Genomic DNA, 11,747 nt, shown 5'->3' on the forward strand with positions numbered 1-11,747 from the left:
GTACACATTTTAAAAGGCTTTTACAGATTTGATGTCTACAAGGAAAGTACTGTTATTCATGGTTGTTTTTATTGATTTTAACAACATGTACTTTTTAACTAATTTAAATGTAACTTTCAAATGCTGTGTTTTATGCTTTATTGCCGTTTTTATGTGTATGAAATGATGTAAAAAATGTATGAGCTGTTTTTAAAGGAAATGTGTCAATAAAACTTTTCCAAAAGAAAAAAAAAATCTACCTTGTCCTTCACCAGTCCAAATAAGAGACAAATATATTTTTCATGAAGAATCAGATTACATCAGAAATAATGTTTGATTTTTCAGACAACCCTACACACAATTTCTTGGCTCTTTGTACAAATTAATGGAGGGGGATAATAATTTGTTTATATATTTAAAACAAAAACACTCCTGCACACTCTAAAACATTTAAAACTAGATAGAAAGTATGTAGCAATTGTAATGGATTTATATCTTTTCAAATAGGCCTAACTGCCTTTCTTTCTGGCCCCCGAATTTCTTTTGACAAACAAATTGGGCCCAAAAAAATATGTGCGACCCTCCGTTGAATTTTGACCTCCAATTGTGGCCCTGGAGCCTAAATTATTGCCCACCCCTGCTTTATACTGAATTATACCTTGAGTAACATATATCTTTCTTAACGGGCATTTTACATGATCGCCTTGGAACACCATTCCTGGGGTCTATCGGAGTATCCTATAGTGGCTTTCCTCATCTCTCCTCTCCTTAATTGTTCAAAACAGTGTCGATTTTAGCATGTAAATCTTGGTGGGGCAAACTCCCAAATTTGTTATTAGATACAGGCCAGCAAAGCCACTACACAACACTAAACAATACATTAATTGCATTATAACGGTGACAAACGGTTCCCACAAACTGTTTTCTTTTCAGCACCATGGAGTGAATCTTTACCACTGCTACACCTGGCCTTCAGCAGAGACTTGTCTGGCAGCAAAACAGTTAATTCAGCCTCATTTACTGCCTTTTTTTAAGACATAGCTGATATGGCTGACTTCCTTAAACAAATGTGGTTTCTACTGACAATTGAGATGTACAAACATAAAGGGACGACGAGTTGATAAGGGGCCATCCTTAATTCCGATTAAGACATAAATGAGCGAGCTAGGGTGGACCTAGTCAATATAACTATTTGTTCAGTACTTTTGAAATGTACAGGGTAGCCTAGTGGTTAGAGTGTTGGACTAGTCTTAACTGTTGGACTAGTCTTAACTGACTTGCCTAGTTAAATAAAGTTACAATTTAAAAAACAGGAAGGTGGCACTGTGGTTCTTGTGGGAAAATGTCATCAAAGTCTGGCATTGTAGTGTTGGACTGTTTATTCTTAGTGTTTTCTTAGCACTATGCCAGGTGCTTGTAAGGGCACAGATGACATACCGGTAAGATTCCAGTTGAGGTCATTGAATGACACTGATTCACATAGAGCAGGAATGGCACAGCACAGTGTATGGCTTGACAATTGTGTTAACCAAGAGTGTGTGTGGTTATTTCTGAAAGACACACAATGGCATTGGCTAAAACAAAGAATGCTAACTATAGGCAATCAGAGGAGATGGCTGGAACTTATCACTTGGCTTGTACTTTCTCTAGTTACTTCCTTCTCCTCTGTTAGAGATTGCCCAGCATACTCTGCTCCACATTACCGGTGGGCGGAGCTACAGTTCTCCTATGTCCTACTAATATTTACTCTTAATAGTCTTTCGTACAGGAATTCTCTGGATTTATGGTGCTTTCAAGACAACTGGGAACACTGAAAAGAAAACAAAGTCGAATCATGACGTCGGTGATCTTCAGGTCGGAGCTCTAGAAAGAGGCCAGAGTTCCTGACTTGGAATTCTGTGTTGGATGGCCCTGTGTTCAAGCCCCTTGTGTGCTGCCATAGAGTTACATAATAAGTGCCCATCCAAGTAGGCTCAAGGTCATTGGCCACAGATGACCTTGAGCCGCACTGCTTCTTAACACAGCACGCATCCAACCCGGAAGTCAGCCGCACCAATGTGTCAGAGGAAACGCCTTGCACCTAGTGACCTGGTCAGCGTGCACTGCACTGGGCCCGCCACAGGAGTCGCTAGTGCGCAATGAGACAAGGATATCCCTACCGGTCAAACCCTCCCTAACCCAGACAACGCTAGGCCAATGGTGCATCGCCCCACGGACCTCCCGGTCGCAGCCGGTTGCGACAGAGCCTGGGCTCGAACCCAGAGTCTATGGTGGCACTGCTAACACTGCGATGCAGACCACTGCGCCACCCAAGAGGCCTGAGATTCTTTTTAAATTAAGTTATGGTCAGTATGGCTTTAAGTTGTTGTGGTAGTTTGTTCCACTCCATAGCTCCATATATAGAAAGGTATTCTTACGTATAGACGCTTACGTTTTAAACAATCAATATCAGAGGCTCTGGGTTAAGAACAATTCTTACATGCTTGTTTTGGCTGGTCTGTAGCTTATTCTTTAGATGTTTCTGGATGCTGGTGAACCATTATGTGCATGCCACAGTCACTATAAAGTCATTTTTAGGTCTGAGCTAGGAATGTACTTTTTTGGTTTATCTTTGTTAAAGCTTTCATGTCCATAGTATCACCAGTCCTACCTATCCAATTCAAACCCATGGTAGCAGACCACGAGTAGCACCCGTTGACACTTAAACCAGGGAACCTTGAAATCTTTACTCTGGAACCAAATCCGATGGATTCTGTTTGTCCAAGATGCAGAGAAAGTCTCTTATTTTACAAATGCCTAAATTCTTTAAGAGCTACACAAGTGCCAAGGGGTAGGGGTGAGTGGTTGTTTCTGGACAGACCACCACAGAAACTATTCTTTCGAGATGCATGCACCAATAAACTATATGAATATCCAGCTACCACTGGAGGGAGGCATGCACCTTCCTTAACAATATTCACAAGATGGGAGAACCGCAGCAGAATGCTGGTAAACTGTACCAGAGGTTTACAGGAATAATGCATATCCTGGCATAATAACTGATTTGCTAAATCATGTTCAGTCATTTCATAACATTATTTATGAACATGAAATGCTTTGAAGACTGAAGTTACTGTTTTTGTAACATGAAAAACACGATAGTATTGCATCAGCTAATGTTTAGCTAAGAACCAGTTTGTTTTAGCAGGACATAGAATGTGACACACTCTCCATATGAACAATGTTGATCATTACAACACATGTTTATTTTTCCTATATGGATCTCTTACATGCTATCGACATACAGTAGGCAGTAACCCTTTCAATAGATTTGGCAATCATACCATCGAAATGATTTGATATTTCATGGTACAAGAGCAAATATTTGTGAAAGATTTATTCTGTTTTGTTATGGTTCGTATGTAACAGCTTGTACTTATTTGTATACAAACTGCTTGTATACCAAAGAGTGATACGCAGGTGTATTAAAAGACTGCCTCACCTGTGTGAGAATATGCTAGAGTATGTATTTGTGGTAGGTTGATGGACAAGCCCATAATTGTAAACAATTGTAAACTATGTGTAAAACAGGCAACATAACTCTTACCTCACCTCTCCAACATGTCAAGGCCTTATAATATTCTGCCACTGGAGTGTGAAGTGATAATGTGCGACTGATGTTTATGACTCACGCCACCATGACAACCTGAAATCGAGCATTAGCAGGAAACCCAGGGTCCCGCGAGGCTCTGAGCAGCGTGGACTCCATACCACTGCTCCTGGGGAGAAGCTGCTCTAATGCCTCTCCTCCATTTCCTCTGGCCGGGGCCACAGCCAAATGGACTCATTAATAACACTCTCCATGAGGGCGTCAGAGGGAGCTAATGCTGCCCAGAGTGCTGATTAGGGCAAGGGGAATCCCAGGGGTCGGATAGGAGGATAGGCACAATGAAAACTTCCTCTCCTTAGTCAAACTTCAACTCAGAGTGAGTAAAGGGAACACACATTGTATACACACATACAAGAACTAACACAAGCACACATGTAATTGTTACTTGTTTGAGTTTGACTGAATCAATATTCTGAATGTTTGTATACCGTCTACTGCGTAATATTCTGTACTTACAATAGATGCTACTATACTGAACAAAAATATAAACGCAACCTAAGCCTTATTCTCAATGTAGGCAGCAGCCTCTCTGAGTTAGTGATTGCTGTTTAGTAGTCTGGCGGCCTTGAGATAGAAGCTGTTTTTCAGTCTCTCGGTCCCAGCTTTGATGCACTTGTACTGACCTCACCTTCTGGATGGTATAGCAGTGTGAACAGGCAGTGGCTCAAGTGGTTGTTGTCCTTGATGATCTTTTTGGCCTTCCTGTGACATTGGGTGCTGTAGGTGTCATGGAGGGCAGGTAGTTTACCCCCGGTGATGCATTGTGCAGACCACACCACCCTCTGGAGAGCCTTGCGGTTGATGGTGGTGCAGTTGCCGTACCAGGCTGTGATACAGCCCAACAAGATGCTCTCGATTGTGCATCTGTAAAGGTTTGTCAGGATTTTGGTGACAAACCAAATTTCTTCAGCCTCCTGAGGTTGAAGAAGCACTGTTGCGCCTTCTTCACCACACTGTCTGTGTGAGTGGACCATTTCAGTTTGTCTGTGATGTGTATGACGAGGAACTTAAAACGTTCCACCTTCTCCGCTGCTGTCCTTTCGATGTGGTTAGGGGGGTGTTCCCTCTGCTGTTTCCTGAAGAGGTTGTTTTCCTGACACCGCCCTCACCTCCTCCCTGTAGGCTGTCTCGTTGTTGTTGGTATCAAGCCCACTACTGTTGTGTCATCTGCAAACTTGATGATTGAGTTGGAGGCGTGCATGGCCACGCAGTCGTGGGTGAACAGGAAGTACAGGAGGGGGCTGAGCACGCACCCTTGTGGGGCCCCAGTGTTGAGGGTCAGCAAAGTGGAGATGTTGTTTCCTACCTTCACCACCTGGGGGCAGCTGTCAGAAAGTCCAGGACCCAATTGCACAGGGCGGGGTTGAGACCCAGGGCCTCCAGCTTGATGATGAGCTTGGAAGGTACTATGGTGTTGAATGCTGAGCTGTAGTCAATGAACAGTATTCTTACATAGGTATTCCTTTTGTCCAGATGGGATAGGGCATTGTGCAGTGTGATGATGATTGCATCGTCTGTGGACATGTTGGGGCGGTATGCAAACTGAAGTGGGTCTAGGGTGGCCGGTAAGGTGGAGGTGATATGATCCTTGACTAGTCTCTCAAGGCACTTCATGAATCAATGAGTCATTCAAAATGTTGAGTCTGTCACATTTTGAAGCCTCTCGTTCTGATATTATTTTTGAGGATAAAACATTAAAAAGAAACATTTATTTGAACAAATATTTATTATTTTACACATACTATAAAATGAGTTATATGTGCTGATGCAGTCTTTAAGGATGGACACAAGTGCTTTAGAGCTCATGTCCCACTTCAACCCAGCACAGATGAAATCCTGGCTGTCTGTACATGACATCTTGTCATTCTTCATCATAGGGGTAGAATAGGGTGCATATGCCATTCTTCACTTCCAACTGGAGTTGTTCCAGGGTCCAACAGGTTCCTGGACAGAGGAAAGTATATGTATTTTTTGAAACAACAGCCATGTCTTCATCATTATTCATCATCATTAGAAACAAACACACACCGCTTGAACTAAAGCTCTAACCTTCTTTAAAGAAAACAAGGGCCTCCGGTTCACAGTCCAATGAGAAACATGGTCAAACACCCAGAATCCAGAATTCTGTCAACTCCTTAAAGTTGTGAGGGTCAAGCTGTCAGTCCAGGGGACCAGCCATTGGTCAGGTGGGTCACCTTTGACCATGTTTGGGTGTCACTTTGGCAAGATGAGCTCTTCGTAAGGCACTGTGAGACTCCCCAGGTACCAGAATATCCAGAAGACCAGGCTGAGGAAGATGAGCAGGGGCCCCGACAGCACAAAGAAGTCCCAGAAACTCAGAGGAGCAAAGATCCCCAGGAAAAATAGGATCAGACCAACAACATCAAAGACCAAAGCCAGGATGAGAAAGAAAACACAGCGACCCATAGAAGAGGTATCCATAACAGGGACATGGACGCAGTCTGGGTTCCTGCCGGCTGAGGACTTTACAAGAATGAGGAGAGGCCTTTCCAGCCACAACCTTTTTAAAACGCAAGTCGCATTCTTCTGATTTTCAGCACGCCTTCAAATTCTTCCATTGTAGGAAACAGCAGCAGAACTGGTATCCAACCACAACAGGTTGTACTACTCTTAATGATACATTAAAACTTAAAGGCCAAATGGTCCAACCTCATTCCTTAGCAATCCCTGACTTGCAGCAATATAATGACAGTGCTTGAAATGGATCATCTCATTAGATAACTATTTTTATTTTGTATGCTTATCAAGATCATTGGACATTGGATGTATATTTAAAATAAATAACTAATGCACCATGCCTCTGTGTATAAAATAATAATGCATTTCATATGAATATTATGACATCAGCATATATGTATAACATATAACATTATGAACAGTGTGGGAAAATATATTTCAGTGATTCTAATTCTATCAGCCGTTTATATTTAGCCTGCAGAAGGCCTACTGGACGCATTCCACAATTATTTACTATTTCATGCTTCCTACATCATGACAGAAAGAGGAACTGCAGTGAAAAACCTCACCCTTTAAGTACCTGGTTTGACAAGTCAGACAGTCGTGGGAGTTTGGTTTACCTCTGTGCAACACCTATTCAACCAAGGACCGCAAAGCAGAGTCAACAGGCCAGGATTAGGTAATACTTAGCATACAGACAGGCAACGCCCTGAGTACAATGACTTGATATGCACACGCTCATTATCAGTCATGTTAGACAAAAGCTATATGTTGGTAAGGCAACTGAAATCTAAAGAATATTAAGAAATAAAATATAAAATAATTCACAACATTAAAAAAAATGCAGTCTGGTGGAATATGCATTTTAGAAGTTTGCGCACATGAATAAAAACAAAATCAGCCTACTCAGTGAACAGTTAAAAGAGTATAGCCCAAATGTCCATGTAATGTCAACATACAGGTGAAACCAAGCTCAGTGCCCCAGGCCACACAACATTTTGTTGCGGGTTTACAGCCTGCTTTGGCAATGCAATTGTTGTGGCACAGGCAAACCTGCCTGACTACTGTTTTTATGTAAAACAATTGTAAATGCAGGTGATTGCATTTCTGGGTCTAGCTTGGGGCGAGTCTGTGTTCAATTACCTGCCATTCAGACAGGGGCCTCTAGGATTTCCGTCGGAGACTATTCTAGAAAATGGCTACGATGAACCTTAACAAGTCGATATTTTTATATGACAAAATATAGCCTTTCCACATAATATTGATCCTTGAACATAAAAAGTTCACATAACATCACATGGAGATTATATTAATAATTGATATGTAAATAAAAAGATAAAAGAATATAACATGCATTTAGAGCAATATCTACAGTAGGTCTATTTCCCTAGGACTATAGGTCATTTCACCCCATAATGATGAGTCTTTGTTGTCAAGAACTAACGTCCAGACCAGTACTGATTAATGTCCTGAATTGTCTGTAGTCCCATTCCGTGAAGCGTATAGTGTTGAAGGTAGTCTTGGGATCAGAAAGTGCTACGGAGAACCTTGAAATTCAAATGAGAAAATACCAAATCAATAGACTGAAAATGTTTCATCCCGAATACAGTTGTATACATTTTCCAGATTATCATTTTACTTTACATTTTACAATTAGGCAATACAGTCCCCTAATTCAGGGTCCCCCCCCCCACCACACACACACGCATTTTTTTTTTGCCCAAGCACGAAGCAGCTGATTCAAATAATCAAAGCTCGAGGAATAGTTGGTTATTTGAATCAGCTGTGTAGTGCTAGGGCAAAAACCAAAACGTGTACCTGGGTGGCCCCAGGACCGAGTTTGGTAACCCTTGCCCTAATATGAGTTACCTGTAGTAAAGCTAATATTGTTACCTAGGCCTACCGGTTTTATGATGTTTTTTGAGCAAAATAGCTGAATGAGGTTAGTGTGTTTATCAGAGAGGACTTCTTTTTCATTATTGAAAATGAAATATAGTTTATTTTCCTGAAATTATGCACAATTTATTAGAAGCCTACATCGTATCCCAAAACGTACAATCAGAACAGCCTTTCAACATTACCCCTAGAGAGGGTCTCCACATCCAAGTTCTGTATATCTGGTGTCTGTTTTTCCTTCTCCATCTGAAAGGAGTCCAAGCTGGAGTCATAGCCGCCATTCTGATATTTCCCCCAGGTTATTCGAGAGGCGACGTGAACAGGTGAAGGCGTCACAGCTTTAACCTTGTTTTCCTCTGCATACTTTGTGGTTACATGTTCATGTTTGCATTTTTTGGAAAGCCTCTCTGACAACTTTCTGGCCAACTGTACAAAACTCTGTTTATTTTTCATTAAGCTTGTTCCAAAGCTGTCTTCTGAGACCTGTATATTTCCCACGTACCACATAATCCACCAAGCCAAACTTATGAAAATTATAATTGAACCACTGTAAATCAAGAAATCGCCATAAAACCTGCCATCGATACGCAAATTGGCAAAAATTCCAATGAACAGGATAATAAAACCAATAACATCAAAACCAATAGCCAGAAAAAATAACGGCACACACCCGCCTATGCGTCTAAAGTCCATCATTGTGTCGATACACCCTGAAAATAACGGAAGGTGCGTCTATTCTGTTCCTTCTATTCTTCTCGCACCCAGAGAGCACACCTGCTGTGAGAGCCGCCCCAACGTGACGTGTTCAGAGCGGCAGGTAGGCAGAACACCAATTATTTTCTTCTTATTTAAAAAAAAAGTTATTTTGTCACGATAACAGACTATAATTTAATTGAGCAGCAAACACATTAAATAAACAAACAAAAAGAGCTATACTTTCTTATGGCGCACTTATTTTGCAGTAGCCTATTCACCAGAAGTGGTTGTCTTGCATATGGTGTTGTTGCTTGATGCAAATGATGCAGCTTGTGTGCAGGCCAACTCAGTTCTTTCGACGTAATGTAATTTGCCAGTCAAATGAGTATTCACCTACAAGTGAAAATACATAAGGGAATGTCGTGGAAATAATAATCTGCCTACCCTATACATAAACAAAATCGACCACGTCGATATAATTTGCAACATTTAGACAAACCTAGTCAGTCACATACGGCATTCTGAACAGAAACAGAAACACAATTATTCTAATAGTATTTTATAGTCACTCTAAAATTGAGGTTGTGTAAAATCAAAGTTTCAGTCCAGTCACGAGAAGGACATTCAAATGCTATGAAAAGTGCGATGTCTTCACTTCCCCTTGGCACTAAAAACATTACATTTGTTGGGCCAGTCAAGTGTCACACTGCCATCACAGAGATGACATCTAACACACACATCACTGGAAGTCTGTATTGGCTGTGGATGTGATGAGTATAGCCTGCAGCTGAAAAGAAAATGCATCCATCACCAAATGTTATTTATTTTACCTTTATTTAACTAGGCAAGTCAGTTAAGAACAAATTCTTATTTTCAATGACAACCCACGGTTCATAGGCTAACTGCCTTGTTCAGGGGCAGAACGACAGATTTTGACCTTGTCAGCTCAGGGATTCGATCTTACAACCTTTCGGTTACTAGTCCAACACTCTAACCACTAGGCCAACCAAAATAAGCACTTGTGTTATTTATTTAATTATTCATGAATCAGTAGCCTACCACAAAGGCATGCTGTCAATACTCAATCCTGCTCTCATCAATGTACATGCACACACCTTTCTTCTCAATTATGCATGAAATCAGTGGACTACATTGATAATTGTGTTATTTGGCAGCATGGTAATTTTATAGTACTTTCAAATGCTTAAGAACAAATGCCAAAGAACCACCTGTAACTTGGTTATAATGTATACTTTGTCATGCAGATATTAAAATACTGTATACATCCGTAGTGGTGGAAGAAAGTAGAATGGTTCATGTTCCCCTACAATTTAATTGTCTTTAGAGCAAACATGCATCATGTGAATGTGTAGCCATGCTCAACAGGGAAGTATCAAATCCTCCATTGTGCTTTTGGGAAACTAAATGCTCTGACAACCAAACTTTGAGCCTGAGGACTCTCCAGGATCACAGCATACAAGACAGGGATACCCCGCCCGGCCCACTTCATAATTTAAAGACTGGTTGCCTGTAGTAGCTGAAGGGCTTCTTCATGGTGGGCTGCTTCCTGTTCTCCTTGGTGATGGGGATCAGCACCACGCCCACCACCAGCACCATCAGGCCAATGGATACCAAGGCCGGGCCCAGGATGTTGGTGGCCTTCCTGCAGTAGCCAGCAAAATACAGGCCACTCAGGATGAAGCCGCAGGCAAAGATGCTGCCCCCGGTGGACATGAGATGGAATGGGAACCAGTAGATCTCACATGTGCTGCGGGCCGACTCGTTGGTCCAGAGGGACTCACTGCGGGACAGGCTGAACACGGTGCTTTCTGTCTGGGGAGTGAGCTGCTCCTGGGACTGGGAGTGCAGGGTGCACTCCCCAAGGGGGATGTTCTCTGGTAGTCCAGGCATAGCCTTTAGCCTTACCCCTCCTCACCTGGGAGTCAGTGGAAGAAGGTGAAGGTTCAACAATGACCCATACATCCCTATCTCGTTCTGTCTATTTTCACCTGATGCTGGAATTTAGAGTGGAATTAATTAATTAATTATTACCTAAAGGATAAGGGATCCAGGTTGGAATAGCTTCTACTCTAAACAATAATATGTATACTGGTGTCATATTTTCGAAGTCTGCATTTCACATTACATTCCTTGTTGTTTCAAATAAAAGGAATGTAAAAAAAATGTAATAAAAATGTGAACGGCACCAGTGCGTTAGAATGCATCCATTAAGAGGAAATGGCCTCTTATGCTTCTTGGACGCACCCTATTTTATCTTGGATCTCTCCTCTGTGAGTTCAACATGAAGCCGATATCGTATCACCTCAGTGATACACATCAGTGTATCATATCACTTTCACTTAATACTTCAATGTCATGATAAAGGGGCGAGATAATACGATACAACAGATTGCAAATTCAAGTTTGCGTCTTGCTTTCCAAGCCGTAAATTGAGCACAGAGCATATGACCAACTTTTAGAATGTATTTGCTCTTGGCAAGTCTTGAGAAAATACAACTCAAGGCCAAAATCTAAAGAGATCAGATAAAGACCTACCTTTGAGATGCTGAGGAACTTGCAGCTTTGATGTTATCCCTGCGGTGGTAACAGTATCTCAGTGATCTTAGAGACCATTCCAAAAGAGAGAAAAAAATGAATAAAAAGCTTTGGGTGTGGATGTTTGTGGACCGCAAGCCCAGTGTGGCCAGCTGAATGCACTGCAGATAACCTCCAGAAAACAACCCCCCCTCCCCCCACTTATGGTTTCTCCACCTCCTCAACAGACCCTTCTGACTCCTATTCATGCTAGCCCTCACAGCATTTGCCATGGCTGGTATTAAATTAGTACTGATGATGCTTCCTGCCTTGGCTAGGGGCTTGCCTTGCTGTCCCTAGAGAGATTTCATCCAGTCTCCCAAGTATTGAGTTGAGCCTTCAGAATTCATGTGAAGATGCATGTCGTGGTTAGAGAAACCTCTTCCTCAGATCCACAGGGTAGTGTTTGTTGATCTGAATGTCTGAAAGCCTTTATAACTGACCAGAAGAGAGA

At 41.8% G+C, this 11,747-nt stretch overlaps 1 protein-coding gene and 1 long non-coding RNA gene across 2 annotated transcripts; both read right to left on the bottom strand.

The window, feature by feature from the left end:
• Positions 1-3,194: 3,194 nt before the first annotated feature.
• LOC118365625 (uncharacterized) lies at positions 3,195-8,947 on the bottom strand. The gene is made up of 3 exons (XR_004821796.2): positions 8,188-8,947; positions 5,678-7,653; positions 3,195-5,572 (listed from the first exon to the last, which is right to left on the bottom strand). It is a non-coding gene; the product is annotated as an uncharacterized LOC118365625 (long non-coding RNA).
• Positions 8,948-9,465: 518 nt separating this feature from the next.
• LOC118364767 (phosphoinositide-interacting protein-like) lies at positions 9,466-11,395 on the bottom strand. The gene is made up of 2 exons (XM_035746470.2): positions 11,255-11,395; positions 9,466-10,634 (listed from the first exon to the last, which is right to left on the bottom strand). The coding sequence occupies exon 2, from the start codon at positions 10,607-10,609 to the stop codon at positions 10,205-10,207; it is 405 nt and encodes a 134-aa protein (XP_035602363.1). The 5' UTR covers positions 10,610-10,634; positions 11,255-11,395; the 3' UTR covers positions 9,466-10,204.
• Between the last annotated feature and the right edge of the window lie 352 nt (positions 11,396-11,747).

This window comes from Oncorhynchus keta, chromosome 32 (genome assembly GCF_023373465.1).
Source record: "Oncorhynchus keta strain PuntledgeMale-10-30-2019 chromosome 32, Oket_V2, whole genome shotgun sequence".
NCBI classification, from domain to species: domain Eukaryota; kingdom Metazoa; phylum Chordata; class Actinopteri; order Salmoniformes; family Salmonidae; genus Oncorhynchus; species Oncorhynchus keta.